This window comes from Hibiscus syriacus, unplaced genomic scaffold (genome assembly GCF_006381635.1).
Source record: "Hibiscus syriacus cultivar Baekdansim isolate YM2019G1 unplaced genomic scaffold, ASM638163v2 tig00019627_pilon, whole genome shotgun sequence".
Lineage (NCBI taxonomy): Eukaryota > Viridiplantae > Streptophyta > Magnoliopsida > Malvales > Malvaceae > Hibiscus > Hibiscus syriacus.
In genome coordinates this window covers 3,371-26,825 of record NW_024062473.1, presented here as the reverse complement: position 1 = coordinate 26,825, position 23,455 = coordinate 3,371, and the positions used below count along the sequence as shown (strand labels likewise).

At 36.2% G+C, this 23,455-nt stretch overlaps 4 protein-coding genes and 2 pseudogenes across 4 annotated transcripts; 3 read left to right on the top strand and 3 right to left on the bottom strand.

Annotated features, from left to right (window-relative positions):
* Window positions 1-5,770: 5,770 nt before the first annotated feature.
* On the bottom strand, window positions 5,771-8,854 carry LOC120209673 (probable anion transporter 5). Its single transcript, XM_039208612.1, has 2 exons — window positions 8,840-8,854; window positions 5,771-7,585 (listed from the first exon to the last, which is right to left on the bottom strand). Exon 2 carries the CDS (start codon window positions 7,421-7,423, stop codon window positions 6,095-6,097), a length of 1,329 nt encoding a protein of 442 aa, XP_039064543.1. The 5' UTR covers window positions 7,424-7,585; window positions 8,840-8,854; the 3' UTR covers window positions 5,771-6,094.
* Window positions 8,855-9,669: 815 nt separating this feature from the next.
* LOC120209679 lies at window positions 9,670-10,788 on the top strand (annotated as a pseudogene).
* Window positions 10,789-11,683: 895 nt separating this feature from the next.
* LOC120209678 (metallothionein-like protein 4B) lies at window positions 11,684-13,035 on the top strand. The gene is made up of 3 exons (XM_039208616.1): window positions 11,684-11,771; window positions 12,823-12,894; window positions 12,933-13,035. Exons 1-3 carry the CDS (start codon window positions 11,684-11,686, stop codon window positions 13,001-13,003), a joined length of 231 nt encoding a protein of 76 aa, XP_039064547.1. The 3' UTR covers window positions 13,004-13,035.
* A 197-nt stretch (window positions 13,036-13,232) lies between these two features.
* LOC120209674 (transport and Golgi organization protein 2 homolog) lies at window positions 13,233-16,052 on the bottom strand. Its single transcript, XM_039208613.1, has 5 exons — window positions 15,873-16,052; window positions 15,597-15,780; window positions 13,900-14,116; window positions 13,453-13,640; window positions 13,233-13,380 (listed from the first exon to the last, which is right to left on the bottom strand). The coding sequence occupies exons 1-5, from the start codon at window positions 15,953-15,955 to the stop codon at window positions 13,243-13,245; spliced, it is 810 nt and encodes a 269-aa protein (XP_039064544.1). The 5' UTR covers window positions 15,956-16,052; the 3' UTR covers window positions 13,233-13,242.
* A 1,574-nt stretch (window positions 16,053-17,626) lies between these two features.
* On the top strand, window positions 17,627-18,454 carry LOC120209672 (dehydrodolichyl diphosphate synthase CPT3-like). The gene has a single exon (XM_039208611.1). The coding sequence runs from the start codon at window positions 17,627-17,629 to the stop codon at window positions 18,452-18,454; it is 828 nt and encodes a 275-aa protein (XP_039064542.1).
* Window positions 18,455-19,336: 882 nt separating this feature from the next.
* LOC120209671 lies at window positions 19,337-22,092 on the bottom strand (annotated as a pseudogene).
* Between the last annotated feature and the right edge of the window lie 1,363 nt (window positions 22,093-23,455).

Sequence of the window (23,455 nt, the reverse complement as noted above, 5' to 3'; positions counted from 1 at the left end):
TTTCAAGAATAAATTACTACTCTTTATGTTGTAATTGAACCTGCACTAAACCTATATGTTGTCATTTTAAATGTTTATATAAGTGCTTACTTCTGGAATGTTATCTGATGCATTTTGTGAACAATGATATAATAATGACTTGGGTGAATACCGTGCAAGTTTGAAATATATTTGTCTTTGTTTTCACTGTTTAATATCATGTCTGTTTATTTACTGATTTATGTATTAATTTATTTTTAGCGGCCCGCTAAGGTGGATGCTCTACGTCGGGTTTTTCTTGCAAGACGGAGTTCACGCATCAGACGGCGTGCACGTGCCATTACGTCTCAGTTCACCCCAATAGTACGAAGAATCCGTAAGAAAAAGCCCGACTCACCTGTCATCGTTCAAGAGGCCCCTATCATCCCTCAAGAGTCCCCTCCCACCATTCAAGAGGCCACTGTCATCGTTGAAGAGGTTTCTCTCAATATTCTAGAGCCCGATTCATACGGCGTAATATATCGAATTATTGAGAAGCCCCCTCACGTGCCGAACATGATGGATGACTATTGGCTTTCGTATAAGTTACCGGCCAGTACCATTCCGGCAGATGAAGTGGAGAGGAAACAACTACAGGAAACAATTCTGGATAATACCCTTTGGGCTAAGACCGCAGTTGATTTTTATCTACATGAGCGGAGCCAAGGGTGTTACGTTGACATATACAAACTCAACGATGATATGCATTTATTGATTGAACGGTCTTGGTGGGGTGTATTATTAGGGGTTGAAGACAACGGCTATTTCGATGGGGGTAAGTCTTATATTTCTTCTTATATTTCAGTTTGATTAATTTTTTTAAAAATTTATGTAATTCACTAATATATGTCTTTTTTTGTAAAACAGCAAATTGATGCATGGGTGACACGTCTTTTAATTATAAGGAAATTGAAGAAAAATATAAAACAAAACGCGATATACAATTATGCCGACGTCTTTTCGCGTAGTTCACTTGAAGAATCAACGACGGGAATCATATGTGTTGGCTAATGGACAAGCTAAACTTTATCCTGCATGGTGGGAGGTCGATAAGGTTAGTATATTTGTTTAAATATTTTACAGGTGTTCATAAATAAGTGCGCAATTTGAATTATTACATTTCGATGCAGGTGTTTATCCCTGTTTTGGAATGTACTCATTGGCTTCTCGTCGAGCTTCAGCTCCCATCCTTGAAGATAATAGGAGCACTTAAATACACTGAACACCTTATTTTCTCAGCTTACATCATTAAACTGTAAAATAGGAGAACAAGAACGTGCTGAACTTCTACTTCAAAGTCTACCGGATTCGTATGATCAACTCATCATCAACTTGACAAACAGTAATGTCACCAGTCTAGTCGTCGATGACGTTGCAGCTGCTGTCCTACAAGAAGAAAATCGGCGCAAGAACAAGGAAGACAGACAAGTAAATCTGCAACAAGCAGAAGCGTTGACAACGATGAGAGGGAGATCAACAGAACGTGGCCAAAACAGCAGTCATAAACATGGTAGATCGAAGTCGATGAGCAAGAAGAATTTAAAGTGCTACCATTGTGGAAAGAAGGGTCACTTGAAGAAGGATTGTTGGAGTCTCAATAAAAACTCCAATCCACAAGGCAATACTGCAAACACTTCAAATGATAGATATGTTCTATGCTGTGAAGCGTCAACCACCGTGGAATGTAGAAAGAAATATGCAGATATATGGCTCATTGATTCAGGAGCAACATATCACATGACCTCAAGAAGAGAATGATTCCATCATTATGAACCTGTCTCTGGAGGATCTGTGTATAGTTGCAATAATCATACCTTAGAGATCATTGGCGTGGGAACCATCAAATTGAAGATGTATGATGGAACAATTAAAGTTGTTCGAGATGTGCGGCACGTGAAAGGCCTGAAGAAAAATTTATTATCCTACGGATTGTTGGATAATAATGCAAGCAAGATTGAAACACGTAAAGGAATCATGAAGGTGTTCTGTGGAGCGCTTGTGGTACTGAAAGGCGAAAATATAGCAGCAAACTTGTACATGCTGAAGGGAGAGACTTTGCTAGAAGCAGAAGCCTCTGTTGCCTCATGTAGTTTAGATTCTGCAATGTTATGGCATCAGAAACTTGGACACATGCCAGAACAAGGAATGAAAGTCCTTGTGGAACAAAACCTACTTCCAGGCTTAACAAATGTAACACTTCCTTTGTGTGACCATTGCATAACAAGTAAGCAACACCGGTTGAAATTCAACAAATCAAATTCTAGAGGAAAAAGTGTTCTAGAATTGGTTCACTCTGACGTATGGTAAGCACCAGTTACATCCCTAGGTGGAGCAAAATACTTTGCCTCATTTATTGATGACTACTCTAGGAGATGTTGGGTGTACCATATCAAGAAGAAGTCAGAAGTATTTTCAACTTTCAAAAACATCAAGGCGCGGGTGGAACTTGATTCTGGAAATAAGATCAAGTGTTTCATAATAGATAATGGAGGGGAATAAACAAGTGAAGAATTTGATGACTTTTGCAGGAAAGAATGTATCAAAAGACAATTCACAGTGGCGAACACTCCTCAACAAAATGGAGTGGCAGAGCGGATGAACAGAACCTTGTTAGAAAGAACAAGAGCAATGTTGAGGGACGCAGGCCTAGAAAAATCATTATGGGCAGAAGCAGTCAATACCGCCTGTTATTTGGTGAATCGAGCTCCATCAACTGCAATAGAGCTGAAGACACCAATGGAGATGTGGACTGGTAAACCAGCTGATTATTCAAACCTCCATGTATTTGGAAGTATTGTGTACGTGATGTACAACGCCCAAGAAATTTCAAAGCTGGATCCAAAATCCAGGAAATACAAATTCTTGGGGTATGCTGATGGAGTAAAGGGGTATCGCTTGTGGGATCCCACTGCCCGCAAAGTGATCATTAGCAGGGATGTTATATTTGTAGAAGATAAGCTACAAAGAAAAAAAGACGATGACAGCGCTGAAAAGTCAAAGACTACACAGATACATGTGGAAAATGAGGTTGAACAAGGAGATTTTTCTGAAGCAGAACCAGCACATGATGAACAAGAACCAGAGAGTTCTGAACCTCCAACAACTCTTCAATCAGATCGTGTTAGAAGATGTCCCAATTGGCACTCAGATTATGTTATAGAAGGTAATATTGCATATTGCCTTTTAACAGAGGACGATGAGCCATCAATATACCAGGAGGCAATAAACAGCTCAGATGCTTCACTGTGGATGATGGCGATGCAAGAAGAAATTGAAGCTCTTCATAAAAATAATACATGGGACATTGTGCCACTACCACAAGGAAGGAAACCAATTGTTAACAAATGAGTCTTCAAAATCAAGCGAAATGGTGACGATCAAGTGGAGAGGTATCGTGCAAGACTGGTGGTCAAAGGATATGCTAAAAAAGAAGGTATTGATTTTAATGAAATCTTTTTCTCCTGTGGTTCGACTAACAACAGTTCGAGTAGTCTTGGCAATGTGTGCTACATTGAACTTACATCTAGAGCAGCTAGATGTTAAAACAACTTTTCTTCATGGAAATCTTGAAGAAGAGATTTACATGCTCTAGCCTGAAGGTTTTGAAGAAAAAGAAAATAAGAACTTGGTTTGCAAGTTGAACAAATCTCTGTACGGTCTAAAGCAGGCGCCGAGGTGTTGGTATAAGAGATTTGATTCCTTCATTATGTGCCTTGGATACAACAGACTTAATGCAGGCCCTTGTGCTTATTTCAAGGGGGTCTGGTGATAACAATTTTGTTATATTATTGTTGTATGTGGATAACATGTTGGTAGCAGGACCCAACAAAGATCATATTGAAGAATTGAAGGTACAACTGACTAGAGAATTTGAAATGAAGGACTTGGGATCAGCAAACAAGATTCTAGGGATGCAAATTCACCGAGACAGAAGTAATAGGAAGATTTGGCTTTCACAAAAGAATTACTTGAAGAAAATCTTGTCACGATTTAACATGCAAGATTGTAAGCCAATTTCTACCTCTCTTCCTATTAACTTCAAATTATCCTCCAATATGAGTCCTAGCAATGAAGAATAGAGGATGGATATGTCTCGAGTACCATATGTATCAACAGTGGAAAGTTTAATGTTCGCTATGATATGCACAAGACCAGACATTGCACAAGCAGTGAGAGTGGTTAGTCGGTACATGACGAATCCAGGTAAAAAGTATTGGAATACAGTGAAGAGGATCCTGAGATACATCAAAGGAACCTCAAATATTGCATTATGTTACGGAGGATCAAACTTACTAATAAATGGTTATGTAGATTCTGACTATGCAGGGGATTTGGATAAAAGCAAATCTATTATAGGATATGTGTTCAAAGTTGCTGGTGGAGCTGTAAGCTGGGTTTCAAAATTGCAGTCAGTTGTGGCTACGTCCACGACAGATGCAGAATATGTAGCAGCTACACAAGCCAGTAAAGAAGCAATTTGGTTGAAGATGCTATTGGAGGAGCTTGGGCACAATCAAGAGTATGCCTCTCTGTTTTGTGACAGTCAAAGCGCCTTGCATCTAGCAAGGAATCCAACATTTCATTCAAGGACAAAGCACATACGAGTTCAGTACAATTTCATTCGTGAAAAGGTTGAAGAATGGACAATAGATATGCAGAAGATTCATACCAAAGACAACATAGCAGATTTCATGACGAAGGCGATCAACGCTGATAAATTTACTTGGTGTCGATTCTCTTGTGGCCTGACAGAAATATAAGCAACATAAAAGTACAAGGTAGAAAGAAAGGTGTGAAGATATGCTTGTTTCAATCAAATCTTCAAGTGGGAGATTGTTGAAAATAATAGTCATAGCAGCCGACGGCTGCTTTTGTTTTTAATTATTATTTTTTGTTGAATTATGCAAGGGATAATTACAACATTTAATCATTGTACTTTAATGTATTTACAAGATTAGTCCTTAGATTTCAACTATAAATACCCTAGCTCATTTAGCTTCAAAACCATCCCAAAGCATTCTAGCTTTCTTCCAATACTAGAGAGAATTTAGAGAGTTTCTTGAGAGTTGTTTTCTCCTTTTTATCAAGAGAGAATTATCATTGTTTTCTCCTTGGTAGATCGAGAGAGGTTGTAATTCCTATTTTCTCATAGTGAAATTCTTCTACCGTTGCCCGTGGTTTTTACCCTAAATTTTTAGGGGTTTTCCACGTAAATTTTGTGCCCTCTTTTATCTTCATTTTTATTTTCTCAAATTATCAGTTACGATTTTGCTCTATCCAATAGCCGTCTTTCGCAACAGATTTGACGACGGCCGTTCGAATTTATCTCTGTTTCTTCATTTTATTGGCAAGTAGGTAGTTTGATTTATGTAGAAAATGAATTAAAAATCACTTCATGATTTGCTATTTGTTATACTTTTCATTTTTTTTGAAATATTCGTGTACGAAATCTAAATACGTATGAGATGTAATCCTCGAAAGATCCTCGAAACACGTAGGAAAAACCGTGCCTGTATCCGATAAGCATGGACAACAGTTGCCCTCTAAAATGGTGGATGGTCTTGAAAGGGATAAACATACCTATTAGAAGCAGATTTGAAGAACCACCACTGCCGCCACCAGCAGCTGCCAGCCGCCGCTCATCCACCGGAATCTCGACAACTATACATCAAACTGAATTAACAAACATCAAAGGTAATCTTAATTATATCAAGCAAGATATTCCCACTGCATTCATAATAGTGCTATCAAACAATTATAAATATAGTTAAAAGGATTTGCTGGGCTTGAATTCTCTCATATGCATAACAATAATGAAATTTAAAGTGAGAATCAGCCAGCTAAGCTCTGTTGAAAAAACAAACGAGCACATCATCTTTTCATGTTAACAATCAAAAAATGAATTCCTAATAGCTACTGCTATATGTTGATTGCTTTTGACCTTCTATGGTATTCTGAAAATAAATATATTCGTCCCAGGACGGGTTTGAAGTTCGTAATATCGGAGATCTCACCAATCGCAGTGATCGATGAGAAGGCTATACCAAGTCAAAAATAGAATCGTGCATGGCTTATTTCAGTCGAATATCCTCCCCCCTGTTGAGAATAGCAAGAATACGAAAGAACTAAATATGCAGAGCGATCCGGGAATGAAAAAGACTGCTCTCCAGCTTTCGGGACTAGAAAGATCAGAATATTCGGCTTCAGCAGCTTCGAGAAGCTGACCGGTCATATCGACCCCAATGATCCCAGCTAGAGTACCGGCTGTATTAGAGACACCCATTACAATTCCTGCATATTTAGGTGCAATATCCATATGATTCACTGCAAACCCAGACCTCCCTAGTGCCAAGAAACCAAGAGCCACAGACGAACAGAAAACAGCTCCACCAGATGTTCTGAAAACCGGAAGTGCCATCAGAGAAATAGAGGAAACTATAAATCCTACAGTGTTCAAGAACTTCCTAGTTTTAGTCACAGACATTATTCTTTTGGTGATCAAATGGTCAGCAAGAACCCCGCCGATATTTGAGAATATGAACATGTTGAAATAGGGCAGCATCTTTGCATAACCCATGTCCTGAAGACTGAGTTGGAATCCCAGCTCGAAGTATGTCGGAAGCCAATTCATTAATACATAAAGAGCATAGTGGAATGTGAAATTATTTACCACGATCGCCCAAACTGGCCCGCTGACTAAAATTCTCTTCCACGGGATCTTGGAAGTTCTGACAGTAGTAGGTCCATTCTCCACTTTTATCTTCTGACTTGCTTTGGTAGGTAACATAGATTCTCCAAAAGTAGCAGCAGTGGCTTTCTGATGCTCTGATCGAGGGGGGTTGGTTGCATATTTAAACCAAAGGAAAGACCACATGACACCTAACGCTGCTTCTGCAAGAAATACAGATTGGGGACCTCTGAACTTCACCAGGCTTGGAAGGAAAAGCATTCCCATAGCCGCACCTAGGTACATCCCGGAAGTTGTAAGTGAAACAGATCTTGACCTCTCATGTGGAGGAACCCACTGAGCTAGGACAGTGTGGATAGAAGGGAAGATGAAGCCTTGTGCCACACCAACAAGCAAGCGAGCAATGACCAAGAAGGTGACTCTATTGGGATCTAGTGGAACCAAAAAACAAGTCGATGACCATAATACAAATGAGAGAAGAAGAACCCTCCTTCCCCCGATCTTTTGAGCCGCCCATCCTCCAGGCACCTGAGAACAAGCATAACCATAATAGAACGTGGAAAGTATTGTGCCTTTGCTTGATTGGTTAATCCCAGCAGCATCAGCTGCAACTGTGTATGCTATGGAGAAACCAACTCGTTCTATGTAACATACACATGTGCTGACAAAGGTTAAAATGACAATTAAGTATCGCTTCGGGAATTTCATCCACTTCATTATTCACATCTACTCTTATATATGAATCTTTATTCCGTTAACTGTCTTCAAAGAACCGACTATCTAACAGCTTAGGCTTTCTCCCTATTACCAGCAAAGCATTTCATCATAAAATGGCAGTTTCTTCGTCACCGCCCCTTACCTTCAATATATTAAAAAAGCCTGGACAGAAAAAATTCATAAAAATGTTAAAAATGCAGGAAAAAGTACCATCAAATTAGCTTGCTAAAGCCTAATATTAAGTAGAAACCAGTTAAGAAGGAATCCACACTTAATTTACTTTATTAGTGAAATTTTAAGTCAAGGCCTCTAGTGATTGCTAGATTCTACCAATATGATTCACTGACTTAGAGATGGATAAGACATCAAAAACAGTACAAAGATATCGATAAAAGAAGATTTCTATGACCATGAAAAGAGTTTCCCCAGCACATCTCATCCAAAATATTGAACCCAATAATGGAAAAAGGGATAGAAAATGCATCCCGGTTTAGACACCATTTACGAGTTGCAGTATTTGCACAAGCCAATCATGCCAACATTGGCTAACATGAGCATGAAGTAAACTTTAGCCACTAGCCTTAAATGCATCCAGATCACAACTAACAAGTACTGTAATAAGAGTTCTCAAACTAGCAAGCAGTGAGGCAAATGTTTAATCACTCATATCTCTGCCAAAGAATCAAAAGAAGTTTATAAGAAGAAACTCATTAACAGACATCGCAAATAAATAAATTAGAAACACTCAGATCTGCCAATATGCTTGAAAAAGTAAACTCGCTGATGCAGTTGTGGATGCAAGTGTGGTTCAGGGTGAGCATTGGAATCCGAATTTTTTTAGGTTAGTTATTCATTTTACGGATGGTGCCCGTCGTGAAAATTTATTCATGCCCACCCCATACAAAAAAAAATATGTTGGTATATATATGTGCTAACGGGCCAGCATTTGCAATTTCATGACACGCCATGATATTTCACCATCGAAATGGGGTTGCCATTTTAATCAATATCTTGTAAGGTACATCAATTCAAATTACATTTGCCATTTTATCAAATATCTACCCAGATGTAGGAGCTGATCCCCACCCCAGCACCAACAAATTGAAGAACGAAACAGACATTGGCAGAAACGATACAATGCAGTAACATATTAAAGAAATGTGGTATTCAAGCCCAGTCCAATTACAAGAAGAAATTATACTTTCGTATCTCATCATATGAAAGGGGATCAGAGAGCTGAGTTCCAGTTGAAAATTACCCAACGTTTCGCAATAAAAAGAAGAGGAAGCATGAAATGGGATTAATTGGGAAATATCAACAAACAGAACGAGGGCAAAATAAAGGAAGAGAACAAAATGGACCAGATTGAAACAAATAATGGAAGTCCCAGAGTGCAGAAACACGAGAAAAACATACCTTGAAAATCTGGGTGTAAATGGAATTTCATGGAAATAACAAAGCACATTGTTAGAAAGAAAAACCCTAATCAGAGAAAAAGATCAAAACACAGTGATGAAAGGACTTGTCCACTGAAAAGCTATTTCTGAACTTCACGTGTTCATTAGCTTCCTCTCGCAGAATGCAATGCGATACTCCTCTCAGACAATTTGCCTTCAAGCTTTCAAATAAAATAAAATAATTGGCAATTTGCCTTTTTAGTCCGTTTAAAATTTAAACTTTTAAATAAAAGTTTTAAAAGTTTTTAGTCCTTTTAATATTTAAACTTTTAATTTTTTTTTAAAATCATACATAATGTTTAAATTTTGTTTCATCTTAGTAGTACGTTCAAAATTCAATGTTAAATTTAAAAAAATTAAAAATATAGGTATTAAAATAGACCAAAATTGATAGTTTAAGTACTTAAAGTGTTAAATTTTTAACGACGGATACTAAAATGAAACAAAAACTAAATATTAGATATAGTTTTGAAAAAAATTGAAAATTTATATACTAAAATATATCAAAACTGATAATTTAGATATTAAATACATAATTAAGATAAAAGCTAAAAAATTACAGTAATTACTGCTAGAAATAATTGAAAATGGGCATAAAAATATAAGTTAAAGTTATATTAGATTGCGAATAAACAAACTAGATTAGAAAGATCGCCTTTACTTATGTAATATTCTATTCGACATTAATAGTGGTTGTAAAAAAAGTTGTGTTGGGTTATAATTATATTTGGTAACTCGTTTAGTTACTTTTAGCATATAATAAAAATCATTTATAAAAAAGATGTGTAGATGGGAGGAAGTTTTATCGTACGACCGTCTTAATATATGGTTAAATAAATGTGTTTTTGGTTTTTATTATATTTTTAAAAAAATCGGTAAAAAAATTACTTAAAATATTATTATTTTTATTGATTTTTTATTATTAGACGTTTTATCGAGTTTGATAACATATCCAATAAAACGTTACTTAAAATATTATTTTTTCTACTAGATATATTATCAAACCCGTAAAGCTCTCAATAATAACAAAATCAATCGTATATTAAACTACCGTATTTGATACTTTCCTGTTGAGGGTTTTTTTTTTTTGAGACTGAAAGAGAAAGGTGAAGGAGTACGCGCCCACACGTAGCAGAACGCAACTATCTCCAGCGCATTTCCCTCTCTTTATATACCCCCCAAACTATCCTCCTCAATTCCCTCCACCGCCATCGTCACCCTCTACACCGACCAGACCGGAGACAACATTTCCCGAACCGTTTTCATTGCTTAAGAACACTCCGACACGGAGTACTCCCACGGTTCTCACCTCACGCGGCTCTCCGTCCAATAGGTTATTTCCACCGCCGTTGGATCAGCTCCTTTCCCCGTCGACCACCGCTACGGAATCTACCTAATCCTTACCTCCCACGACGTCACCGTTCAGCACTTCTGCCGCGCCGTTTGCGGCTTCCACTACTTCACGTTCCTGTCAATTGTGGGTCACACTCCTCCCTATGCATGGATCGAGAACTCGGGTAAACAATGCCCCGAGGTCTGCGCTTACCCCTTCGCCGTCCCCGGGTACATGACCGGCGGAGGTCCGGGAGCGTTGGCACCGCCGAACGGAGACGTCGGCTTGGACGGGATGGTCAGTGTGATCGCCCACGAGTTAGCCGAACTAGCCACGAATCCACTCGTGAACGCATGGTACGCCGGTGAGGACCCGACCGCACCGACCGAGATAGGAGATATCTGTGAAGGGTTGTGCGGCACCGGCGGCGTCGGAGGGTATATATCGGTCAAGTTATGAAGGATGGGAGAGGGAAGACGTACAATATGAAGGGCAATAAAGGAAGAAAATTCATGGTGCAATGGGTATGGAGTCCTGTGTTGAAAGCTTGTGCTGGTCCGAATGCTTGTACTTAAAAATTTTAAAATTATTATTATTTTTAAAATAATAATTATTTTTTATGTATTATTTTAATGTAATAATAGTTTATAAATATGTAACGACAAAAGTGATGCATGAGTGGTTAGATATTAGTGATAAAGATACTACATTTGAGATGGCAATCTGCCCTTTACTCACGTGATAATTATGGTCCTATTTAGGAACATATGTAAAATCATATTTTATAAGAGGAAAGTAAACTTATATGTAGAATTTTATGATAGGAGGATAAGTTTGAATTTTTAAAATTTTAGGGATGAATTTGTATTTATAAATTTTTTAGGAACGAAAATAAAATTTTAATAAAAATATATATATATATATAATAATTTATAATTTCGAAGAAAAATAGAGAAAATACTTAAAATATATAATAATTTAAAAATTTTAGAGGCAGTTGTCTCAATTAGAGAATCATCTTCATAATATATCAGCGAACTCTAATTTAGAATAATTGATCGATAAATCATACATATATGGTTAGATATTTTTATAAGAAACAAATGTTTTCAAGACGAATCTTGAGAGATCTTTTTTTATTAATCTGGAGTAAGTATAAGGTAGTATTGTTCAAAGAATAATCACAACTATCTAACATTGAACGCTTACATCCTAATATTTTTTGTGTTCGAACTTGAGATTTTAAAAAATAATAATTTGTTTACTACCGAGATCGTCTAGTTCGTGTTGCGGGTTTAGTTTTATGACGATGAAACAATATTGTTGGAAACGTACAGCAATGTGTTATCTTCTCCGATTTTCTTCACCGCCACTTGGTTTACATGCAAGAGTTTCACAACACCCATTTAAAGCAAAACAGTGAGAATTCACTCAACGCTTCACAAAAAAATAATCAAGAAAGCTGCAAAAATGGCGGATAGAATGGGTGGTCGAGCGTCGTGCAACGACAGGTGTGGCCGTCCTTCCCCGTGTCCCGGTGGCATGGCTTGCAGGATAACTATTTCTTCCCCAAAACCTCTTTAAACATGCAAATATCTTCTTCATCACTAATTACGTTCCACAATTCCACCTATTCGTTATAAATAGTTAGTGACTAATTCGTTATTTTTAAAATTTTAGTTGGAAAAACAAAATTCTACTCAAAATTTAATAACTATTTGTGATTTTTACCCGTGAAGAAAACTAACACAAATTTTCTGATATCCCTTTCGTGTCGTTTACGCTATAACCGTAAATGAGTCGAGATAGATCTCGAACTAGTTGAGATCAATTTGGTCAAAATTCGATAATTACACGACTCAAATGGATTTGAGTTTGAATTCAACTCAAGTTCATAACGAATCGAAACGAGATGCTTGATACTCGACTCGAAAAGCTCGTGAACAACTCAAAAATATAATATATTAAGATTTTATTTTTTAAAAAAAAAATTATTAATAATATTAACATTTATGTGTTGAATTTTTTTAAAATACAGTATAAAATTATTGTGTATTTAATGTTCAAGTTCAAATTTGAGTTTGAAGTGTTAATTGAGTTAAAGACTTTTTTCTTTTCGAGTTTTTATGAGTTTAGGTGCATGATTTCGATTTAGTGTCGAACTTAAAAGTTTTAGACTCACAAATTTTCGAGTCAAATAAAACTAAACAATATTCAAACTCAACTCGATTCATTTACATTCCTATCGTCTATAGTGCATGTGAGGAGTAAGGTTGATAGATATTTTTCTCTGACAATACAAACGGACCACAGACAGTTGTGAATCTTTGTCTCCTTCAACAGCACAAACTATCGGGACTCGACCACTTCCCTGCTCTTTTCACAAATCCATGGCCTACCTGGTTGTTTTTCAATAACCGGGGGAAAACCCTGAGAGAAAGATGGTTCACGACGAAGTTAGAACCCAATTTTTTTTTTTAAAATAGAGTATTAAAATTTCGTACCCTCATTTTTCAATTCTAGATCCGCCACTATAACCATGTTTTAGTCCAATTTTCAAGAGTTTTCACTGTCTGATCGATGATAATATCAAGGAAATAACGGAACAGGTGCACACCGACGGAGGAGACCACGAGCGGGACCGATCACAAGCGATTGTGGCTGCAATCCATGCACATGCAGCATGTACATGCAGCATGTACATGCAGCCTGGCCGAAGCTGTCACAGGGACCGGTAAGCCGTTCTGCAAATGCGGGACGGGTTGCACCTGTGTTACTTGCACCTCCTGAACACGAATCGAATCAAATGTCGGCGTTATTATTAGCTTTGTTGTTGTTGTTGTTTCGTAATGTACGGTGATAATAATGGCAGTTCTTGTGAGAAAGAGTGGTGTTACTGCCAGTAAATGAGCTGCAAAATCTGGGTTTTGCATGTTTGATGCTGAAGTACTGTATTTATGAAATGTGAAACTATGCAATTCTAGCTAATTTCATATCCTAAAATCAGATCGAGTTCGGATCAAAATAATCTACTCTGTTGTCATCCTTATTTGGTAAGTTACAGTATGCTCTTTCCATAGATCCTTGTCCAAATATCTTTCATAAAAGCACACCTCGCCGTCCGATTTCACCGTCAACGCTGACTGGTTTCTCGTTCCATAACGCCCCTGCACAGACCTGAAAAATGAACTCAACTTCATCAATTCATATTCACCTCAACTGATACGACTAAAGATTACCTGAGGACGAGTGGTATCTATGTAAATGGCACTCATAGGATGTTCAGCCTCGGGGGGGTATATTTGAGGTAATGAGCTTATATCATCTGTAGTGGTGTCCGTCATTAGTCCGGCAACCATCTCTTTAACCGGAAGTTCATCGTCGTTACCGTATTTAGCCAACGCTTCCCTAAAATTTCGATCCAATCGTCGAGCATGAATGACCGTGAAACTAGAATGAGCCTATAAAACTTGGAACATACAGGACGAGATCAACAAGTGAATATGCATGAAAAAATACTTTGCAAACAAGAAATCCATTTTGACATCAAGGATATCCACTACATGATCAAATTCGAATGTATATGACTATTAATTTTATAAACATCGAACACCAGATCGATCGAGCCTTGTCAAACAAGTAATCAAAGCTAAAATTGTTTAAACAGATCACGTATCAATTAACATGCAAACTTACCTTGAGCCAAGGTGGATCCAGATTTGCATTTGTTAGCATGTGAATCCCGGGAGAAACCTCTGTAACAAAGTTGCCGTCTTCTTCCGGTCGGTTCGTTAGATAAACCATGGATTTCGAACGAATATCAACCAGTATTAGGTTGAACCCATTATACTGATCTACCTCCTCCAATACTTCTTCTGCAAATTCAATGGGCTTCTTCTTACTCTGAAATTATGAAAAACCCCACAATGATACTGAGGATTTCTTAACAAAATTCATCCCCACCAAGAGGAATTTGTCCAAATGAAAGTACCATAAGCGTACTCATTTAAAGATCAAGATGAAACAAGTAATGGCAACAACTGAACAAGCAGTATGATCATAAGATGATAGGTTACTTAGACTAGGTTGAGCGTCCGACACGAGTATGCTCAAACTTTTCCAAGATTTCCATAAATTTGGAGTCTTTGGAGAATCGTACTCTTATATCAGTGTTCGGATATGTGTCGGATACGAGTATCAAAAACTGATTCTAAGAAAAACATGAGTCTGAACACTTGGATCAAAAGTTTTCCAGATATTACAGATTCATAGGATAGGATCATGCACTAGTAAACTAGAAGAAAAGGATCTCAGACCACCAAATTATAATCAATTACCATAACAGGCAATTCTTTACACAAGAAAAGAACCCATCTAATATTTGCTCTGGTAATCTAAGTTACTCAAATTCAAGTACGATTGTCGGATATAAGTATGCGTCCGCTACGGATGTGGTCATATCACCATATCCGTGCGTGACACGAACGTTTAGAGATATAACTGGCGATTAATGAAAATCTTGGTACCTAATATTGATTTTATTATATGCACTTCTCCAAGAAAATAACATGGCTAATATTTGCTCTTGCAGCCTATGTTATTCAAACTCGAGTGCGAGTGCCAAACTAAGTATGCGAATACTACGGACATGGTCAGATTTGCTTAGCCTTTTCATGTCTTTGGAGGATCCTTGGAGGAGGATCCTCGGAGGTCATATTTCCATATACATGTGTCAGACATGATTATCAGACACGAATATTTTTTTTGAATAGTCTGGGGTGATTATAAGGTATCATCTGTTCAGAATATTTTTTAATCATTGACAAGACATACACTCTGCAGACGCAGCTGCTCGAACCCGAGACCTCTAGTAAGAATAATACTCTCTTTTACTACTAAGGTCACTTGATGAATTATAGACATGGAAAAAAGGGCTGGGAATCTCGGAGAAATTGATATTAGATTTGTGTCTATCTGGTGCTCATAAGAGGATTGCCTACTGCAATCCGAATTCAGATTAATCCACAATAATTGTTTTCTTCACTGATCTCCATTGATAGTATCCTAGTTCCTTCAATGGGGCTCCGTTATGCTAAGTGAGATTCAACAACACGGGGCGATCACTCGACTGAAAATTTTCTATTGATAATATGTTTTCGCCCCTAAATTTCTTTATAGATTAGCATACTAAAATTTTATAGTTCGACTTCTAACATAAAATCTTGTGTCAGTCGTGAACGGGCGAGTCACTAAATACTTGCACAAAAGATCAAATACATACCAGAAAACGAAAAAGGGTTCTTCAAAATCAATCATAAAAACATGGAAAACAAGTGATTCCAGAGATTGAATCAATAAGAAAAAGAAAGAAAGAAAAAATTACCTTTAAGAAATCAACAGGGAGATTCCCTCTGCTTTTAGCTTGAGGAATCGATTGAAGTTCCCTAAAATTGGTGAGAAAAGCGATCCTTCCATCTCTCGAAGAAGCCAGCCATGTCCCACCAGCTTGCCCATCTCTCCCTCCCAGAATCTCTCCACCTTCCCACCAAATCAATGGCTCGGTCGGCCTTAGAAAAACCCAAAATTTCCAACAAAGCAAAAAATCAAAACAAACAAGTACAAACAAACAAGGCAATCGGAGAAGAAGGTGTAGCTTTACCGATTGTGATTCTCGTCTCTGTTGAAAAGCAAAACGAAAGGGTAAAGTGGGTGGGTCTCCCACATAAACACCGCTATGCACATGTATCTTTTTAGTGCTGAAATCCGCCTGCAAAAATGGAACCCACCGGATCTTTAATGGCTTTGGGGTTTGTGATCTTCACAGTTTTTCCCCATTTGGTAGGCGGCAGCTGCTTATATCAGCTCCGACTAATGGGATGAAAGGCCAAATTCCATTAGTCCAACAAGTGGATAGCCTATAGGAGGTCCGTACTATTCAAAACCTCGTGATGTTTTAGTAACATGCCAAATAATAGGGTAAATTACAAGATTAATATCTAAATTATTAGTTTTATTCGGTTTTAATATATAAACTTTTGATTTTTTTAACATCATACTAAACGTTTAGTTTTTATTTATTTTAGTAGCTTGCCGCTAAAAACTTAACAGGTGATCTACACCGCATGACTCCTTTTTTATGGGTAAATTGTATCTTCCATCATTCAACTATCTTTTCACTCATATTTTGGTCACCAAAGTTTAATTTTTAATTTAATTACTTAATTTTCAAATTAATCCTAATTTAATCATCCTAACTTTTAATTTTTTATTTTTAATTTTAAATTAATAAAATAAAAATAAAAATGTAATGTAATGTAACATAAATTATTAAAAAATAATTTAGAGTGATTAAAATATGAGTAATTTGAAAATTGAGTAGTTAAATTGAAATTTTTTAAATTTTAGTACAAAACAGGAGTGAGAAGATAGTTGAGTGAATGACGTAATTTACCTATAAAGAAATGTAGTGCCTTGAGTTTTTAACGATAATGTATTAAAATGAAATAAAAACTAAATTTAAGTATATTTTTTAAAAGAAATTAAAAGTTTAGATATTAAAATAGATTAAAATTAATAGTTTAATTACTAAACACGTAATTTACCCTAAATGATATGGTAATATACATTGGTGATTTCTTTTGTTTGTGGTCTATTCGAATTTGGGCCCAGTTTGAAGAAGTTAAGTTTTGGTCGTTTTTGTTTTCAACCCGTCTCAATTTGGTTACTGTATTGTTAAGTTGCGTGAGTAAAAATGATTAAATTTTAATTTCATCCCTAAATTTTTGATAAAATACTAATTTGATCTTTGATTTTATATAAAATATGAATTCAACCTTTAAACTTTAAAAATAATAGTTAACAATTGGAAGAAGAAATCACGACGCTTAAATGAGAGATCTAATCTCTCAACCCTCTTTGGGTTTTAGCTGTTTCACGTGAAGCCTGTCTCAAGTGCTTAAAGAAAAAAATCAGTCATTATATCTCCAATAAATATTTTGCATGTCTAATATTTTCCCATTATTTTCGATATTCGATAAAGAAATAAATTTCTACACATATTTTACTTTTAGAGTTTATGGTTTAATGTTTAAAGTTTAGGGTTTAGAGTTTATGGTTTAGAGTTTAGGATTTAAGGTTTTACGATAATTGTCCGATGATGTATTTTACCCTAAAAGTATTACCAATATTTCGTATTAAATTATAAATTTTGAGACATGGTTGAGTAATATGAAATTCGGCAAAATTTTAGCCACCTAAAAATTTACATGCCACTTGAGTGTTCTTGATCGGTTGTCACTCACACTTCCGACATGGTGACCAATATTGAACAAATTCACCTTTCAATCCTATTTAAAAATGCATTTTCACCCCCCTAAATATTTCATTATTCACATTCTCATCTCCAATCTACCCATGGAAAGTGAACCTTTGTCCAGAAAAATCTTCACCGTATGCAAGACTTTGGTACGGAAACTCGTGTTCCGAGTCCTCCGAACCGGACCAATGCCCTCCCACATCGCCGTGATCATGGACGGGAACCGGAGATACGCTAAAAGGAACCGCTTAAACGAAGGCGCCGGCCACGACGCTGGTGCTATGGCCCTCTTCTATTTGATCAATTATTGCTACGAACTTGGCATAAAATACATCACGGCATACGCTTTTAGCACCGATAATTTCAGGCGGAAGCCGCAGGAAGTAGGGAAAATAATGTCGTTGTTGCGGGAAAGCATCGCGCTACTAACCAAGATAACGAAGAACCAGCCGGTGAGAGTTCACTTCGCGGGAAACCTCGAGCTCTTGAGCGCGGAACTTAGGGACGGAGCTCGTAAACTCATGGAGGCGACGGCTGAGTATTCCAAGATCGTCGTCACGATCTGCGTGTGCTACTGTTGCTCGGACGAGATCCTTCATTCCGTTGAACAGTCTTGCCTACAAAAGTACTATAAGCATAGTTACGTAAGAGATAGTCACGACGACGAGAACGGCGAGAGGGATGTAATAACGTTGGTCGATATCGAAAAGCATATGTACATGGCCGTTACACCGGACCCCGACATCTTGATCCGCACCGCGCACGAGCACCGGCTAAGCAATTTCCTTCAATGGCAGACTAGTTACTGTCAGTTGGCTTCATTGCCCGTTGATTTTCCGGAATTGAATTCATGGCAATTGACGTGGGTGATTTTGGATTTTCAGCGAAGCTACAAGTATTTAGCCAGAAAAAAATTGCAGCGTTAGTCCTTGAAATTTCTATTCACATCAACCTCCTTTGATCGCATTATTGACATAATAACATGTGACATGTCTTTGGATTTTTTGTTTCGCATAGTAATATAATATATTGTCTTTGAAATAATAGAATGTTCAGCATGATTTTGTCAACGTTTTTGCTTGGTCAAAAGGGAATGTCTCAGGTACGACAGTATTAATATACGGCTAAGGGAAGACATTGTCGGAAACATTATATTTTTTAACATTTTCGTTAAAACGCTACCTAAAACTTTATTTTTTACAAAAAATGTTATTATTGTGCGCTACCTAAAATGCTTAACATTTCGATAAAGCGCTACCTAATCATTATTTTTTTTCTACCAAAATGTTAATATTGTGTTTAGAAATTAGTTAGAAAATAACATTTTCGGTAAAAAAAATATAACATTTTAAATAGTACCGGAAATGTTAAAAAAATAATTTTCTGGTAGCGTCTTTTTTATTTGTATATTAAGTCTGCAGTACAACAGAACTACCCGGTTCTAAAATCACCTCCAAACACTGCATTTCGTTGTCTCAAGTTTATTGTCAATTTGAGGACTTCAAATACCATAGACTTAATTACAAAATCGATCACTTTCGTTATGTTTTATTTCACTTTTTTCACTGATTTCAAAAAAATAATATTTGATCATTTTCGTTATTTAATTAAGATATGATCACTGATGGTTACTCCCATTAGACTTTTAACGGATATTGACGACGTCTTAAAAAAAGAGTTAATTGTATTTTAACCCCTGAACTTGATATAAAATTTTAATTATGGGCCTTTTTTTGTAAATCTAAAATAATTTAGGGTTTTATTATGGCCTCTCACCATTACTCTAGTCTATTACCTCCTAAACACAATCAAAAACCGTCACTGCTATCATCTATCCCAAGCAAACCAAAATCAACACCTAAACTAAAAAAAAAACCAAAACAACCAAACAAAAAAGGGACAAGAAATGGAAAAGATTACCGTCGGTCATAGTGGATTTTCGCGGTTGGAGTGTCAAACTCTCAATCCCAACGGTGAAGAGGTCCTACTTGGGGAGGAGACCAACATAATTCAAAATCGTTATCGATTTGTTTTATTTAAATCCCTACACCATTATTTCTGTTAAATACGTGGCAAGTAAAATATTTTAAAAACCCACGTCCTACGTCAACTCTTCTTCTTTTTTCTTCTTATTTTTTTTTCTTCTTCATCTTTTCTTTTTCATTCTCTCTCAAATAAATCTTGCTCCATTTGTCTCAAGAGAAGCTCTTAAATCCCGGTGGTCGTCCGCCTCTCACCGCCGGCATTAGACGTCACCGACAGCCATCCCACCACTCCACGTGTCTCTTTTTCTTCTTCACATTAAATCTCTCTCATTGAAAACGGTTCTCTTTACTATTTTATTCATTAATATTTAATTTTGTAGAATACATTATAAATGATTTTTTTTAAAAGTTAATATTTTGATTAATGTTAAAAATATGTCATATATTATTTTAAATATATGATGATTAATATATTTTCATAAAATTAATTTCTCATAATAAAAAAATTAAAAATTAAGTACTTTTATATATTTTGAAAAAGTGATAATCAAAATACAAACATTTTATATAATTTCTCTTTTGAAAAATAACTTGAGTGACCGAAAATGCCTTATAATATACGATTTTAGCCAACTTTGTTTGGATTTGCAAAAATAACCATCGAATTCGCAATTCAATTTCGAATTTGCAACTCGATTTCGAATTCGCAACACGGTTTCCAAATTCGCAACACAGAAGTCATATTCAAAAAAAGTTAGTTAAAATCGTATATTATAAAATATTTCGGTCACTCAAGTTATTTTCTCTTTCTCTTTTTTTATTACCCTCTAATTCTAAGGTTCTGTCTGTTGTCATTTCAATGAGCAGAGCCAAAAATGTAAAAAAACGATAAACGATATTAATCAAGAACGGACATAAGATTTTATATTATTGAAGCGAATTTGATTTAAAATTTTAATTTATAATAAAAATACATAAAAAAATATAAATAATTTTAAGTTTTAGTAAAGAATGAGTGTCTTCATCCGTTCTCTCGGTGCATCCCACTTCTCAATGTATAAACAAAAGGGTTTTTCCGGATGTTCATTTTCACAATCTCCTCTTGAATTTTAGCCAAAAGGTTGACGAAATTGTCGATCTTTACACGTCAAAACAAATGTTCAAAAATAGGTCATATGACATAACAGTGACTATTAGCGAAAATGCCCTTTCCGGGTTCGATTCAGCGGGTAAAATTAAGAGTTACAAATGGTCCAAATCCCAAAGGGGTTGCAAAGTAACCCACAACCATGAAAAGGAAATACAGAGGGAACTAACTACAACGCAAACATACCATAAAAATGGCCTCTCACTCCCTACATTGATAGATACCTCTTCCCTCGGAATACGTAACGATTAGCATAACACGTACCCGGGATTAACGTACTTATAATGCCCACGACGAGAGATCCGGCCGAAACCAAAAGCACCGAAGAGACTGAGCTGCCGGGGGCGGGTGCCGGGTGCCATCTCGTTTGTGCTTTCTGAGGACGCTGTGGGTGCACCTGCTGTTGCTGAGGGTTGCACATCTGCAATATTTGGCAAGGAATTGAGAAGTTTAGATTTAGTAATGAAGAATAAAGGAAGGGTCATAAAGGACCTTATTTGCCTAAATCCAAAATCTTTTTGAATGTCTCGAATGAAATCTATTGCTTAAAACTAGCTCATTTTATCAATCTTATGTACATACATATTCATATATGTAGAGATGGATGAAATGGACTATCGCGATATCGCCACTTTTTCAAATTCTCGTATAAATTATTTTTTGTATTTTATATTGATAATATGTTTTCATCTATAAAATTTTATAAATTTGTTATTTAACATGAAATTATGGGTCCATCCGACATATATATGTGAAGATAAAGGATCGATTCATGAGCACACATACCTGGAGCACCAGTTGGAGTGACAGACACTGCCAAAACACAAAAGAACAACATTGTTACTTATTAATCATCAGTTCTAGAACCAAAAATCCATCATTTTTGCCTTGTTCAAAGAATAAATGCATGAACATGATGCTTCATTTCTTTCCAGATTGAACTAAAAGTTGAAAATTTCCCCATGAAATTGTCACATTGTAAAGCAGATAACAAATTTAATGAAGATCCCACCATTGTGCTATAAGAAAAGTAGCAAGAAACACAGCCTTTAATCCAAAGTCACTCACAGGCGCAATTGGTGGCGGAAGGAGCAAACTTTGCAAGCGGCGGGCAGAGTGGAGGCTTTGGTGACATTAAGAGAGACACCCATAGAAGCACTGCTCTTAAAAGCTTCACATAAGCACTCCGGGCCCGTTTCAGCACGGTTTTCAACCCGGAACAGCAAGTTCCTTCCGGCTTCGACACTTCGCTCCCGCTCGACACGAACGACAAACAATCCGCCATGTTCAGGATCAGAGTCGAGCAGTCCACGGCGGGGGTGGTGGAGGAGGAGGAAGACGGTGATGGCGCCGTCGCGTGGTGGTGGGCGGCATCAACGGCTGAGATTGAGAGAATGGCGAGGAAGAAGAAGCAAAAGATATTGAGACCCATTGCCGCAAAGGAGTGGGTTTTGGAGCTTTGGTTTTGGAGGAATTGAATTAAAGGGAAGCGAGGGGATTTTATTGCAGGGGAGAGGGAGAAAATGTATTTAAAATAATAAATAAATAAATTTTATTACATGTCCCCAAATTATGATCCCCATTTTAATTGGTCCTTAATCTTTTGAATATTCCAAATCATTCCTCAATTATAACCCTCATTCTAAAATAGTCCTCAAATTTTTCAACATTCTAATTTCATCAACAAACTATGACTCCCATTTTGAGTTAGTTCCCAAACTTTTGAATCTTTCAAATTCATCCCTAAATTCATCCAATATATAATTAGTTTCAACCATAGTTTAGCTTGATTTTTTTCAAACATATAATAATATATATTGACCTAATGGTTTTATTAACAAGGAATGTGATTAGCATATACCTATAGTTTGAGATGGAAGTGAAATGTTTAAAAGTTTGGGAACTAATTAAAATAAAGTAAGTTTAAGGATGAAATTAAATGTTCAAAAGTGGAAAACACTCATATCCCGTATATAGTCATGTATACGAGCTAGAGATGTCACATTAACCGTATAAAACATATATTCAAATTTCATTAAAACTTTGGTTCATTCAAAATTGACCATTATAATTAAAAACACAATAATAATAAATCTCATTGAAAATTGTAATATAATTTACATATACGAAATAAAATACTATTTAAATTTAATTTGTAAAAACTACTATTTACATATTAATTTATTATATTTTAACGGTAATAATTTTTACATTACAAAACCATAAAAACATATATCAGAGCAACTAAAAACTTCTTTAACGTACATGCCACAAACAGATTAAAATAACAAATCAGAATGTCCTTACCGATTCCAATGGCAGACCTAACTTCTCGAAAACGATGATAATACTCCTACTTTACACGTTCGCTTGTACCTACGTGTAAAACATTCACATGCGAAGTTTTCACGAGGCAACCAAATAAAATAAAATATTTTAACAGATAAAATTGTTGTGATCGAAGAGGCTCAATTGAACAACCGAAATTGTTGCAAGGGAGTGAATTGACAATAATTTATTTAGGGAGTAAGGAGAGTAAAAGATAGAGAAAAATATGGCACAAAGATTTATAGGGTTCGACTTATCAACCAAGTCTACCTTCACCTTAGCTCCTCCTAAATATTTTCTAACAAATTCACTAATTTGTTCTTTCTTTTTCAAGGACAAAATATAACATTTACAACTCCCTATATTTTACTTGGCTAAATAGAACCAAAACCCTTTACAAGGAGGTAAAAGAAGTAAACAAATAAACCTCTCAAAGGTAAGTGTTTACAAAGAATTAAGCTAACTAA

What these genes read in the sequence shown, in the direction of transcription:
- LOC120209678 (XM_039208616.1), top strand. Translation starts at nt 11,684, where the DNA reads ATGGCGGATAGAATGGGTGGTCGAGCGTCGTGCAACGACAGGTGTGGC. An exon ending in TGGCATGGCTTGCAGGATAA is followed by an intron (nt 11,772 to 12,822) that starts CTATTTCTTCCC and finishes ATAACGGAACAG; the next exon opens with GTGCACACCGACGGAGGAGA. An exon ending in CTGCAATCCATGCACATGCA is followed by an intron (nt 12,895 to 12,932) that starts GCATGTACATGC and finishes GCCTGGCCGAAG; the next exon opens with CTGTCACAGGGACCGGTAAG.
- LOC120209672 (XM_039208611.1), top strand. Translation starts at nt 17,627, where the DNA reads ATGGAAAGTGAACCTTTGTCCAGAAAAATCTTCACCGTATGCAAGACT.
- LOC120209674 (XM_039208613.1), bottom strand. Translation starts at nt 15,955, where the DNA reads ATGTGCATAGCGGTGTTTATGTGGGAGACCCACCCACTTTACCCTTTC. An exon ending in TTGGCTCAAGGTAAGTTTGC is followed by an intron (nt 13,641 to 13,899) that starts ATGTTAATTGAT and finishes TTCATGCTCGAC; the next exon opens with GATTGGATCGAAATTTTAGG. An exon ending in TAGATACCACTCGTCCTCAG is followed by an intron (nt 13,381 to 13,452) that starts GTAATCTTTAGT and finishes AGGTCTGTGCAG; the next exon opens with GGGCGTTATGGAACGAGAAA.
- LOC120209673 (XM_039208612.1), bottom strand. Translation starts at nt 7,423, where the DNA reads ATGAAGTGGATGAAATTCCCGAAGCGATACTTAATTGTCATTTTAACC.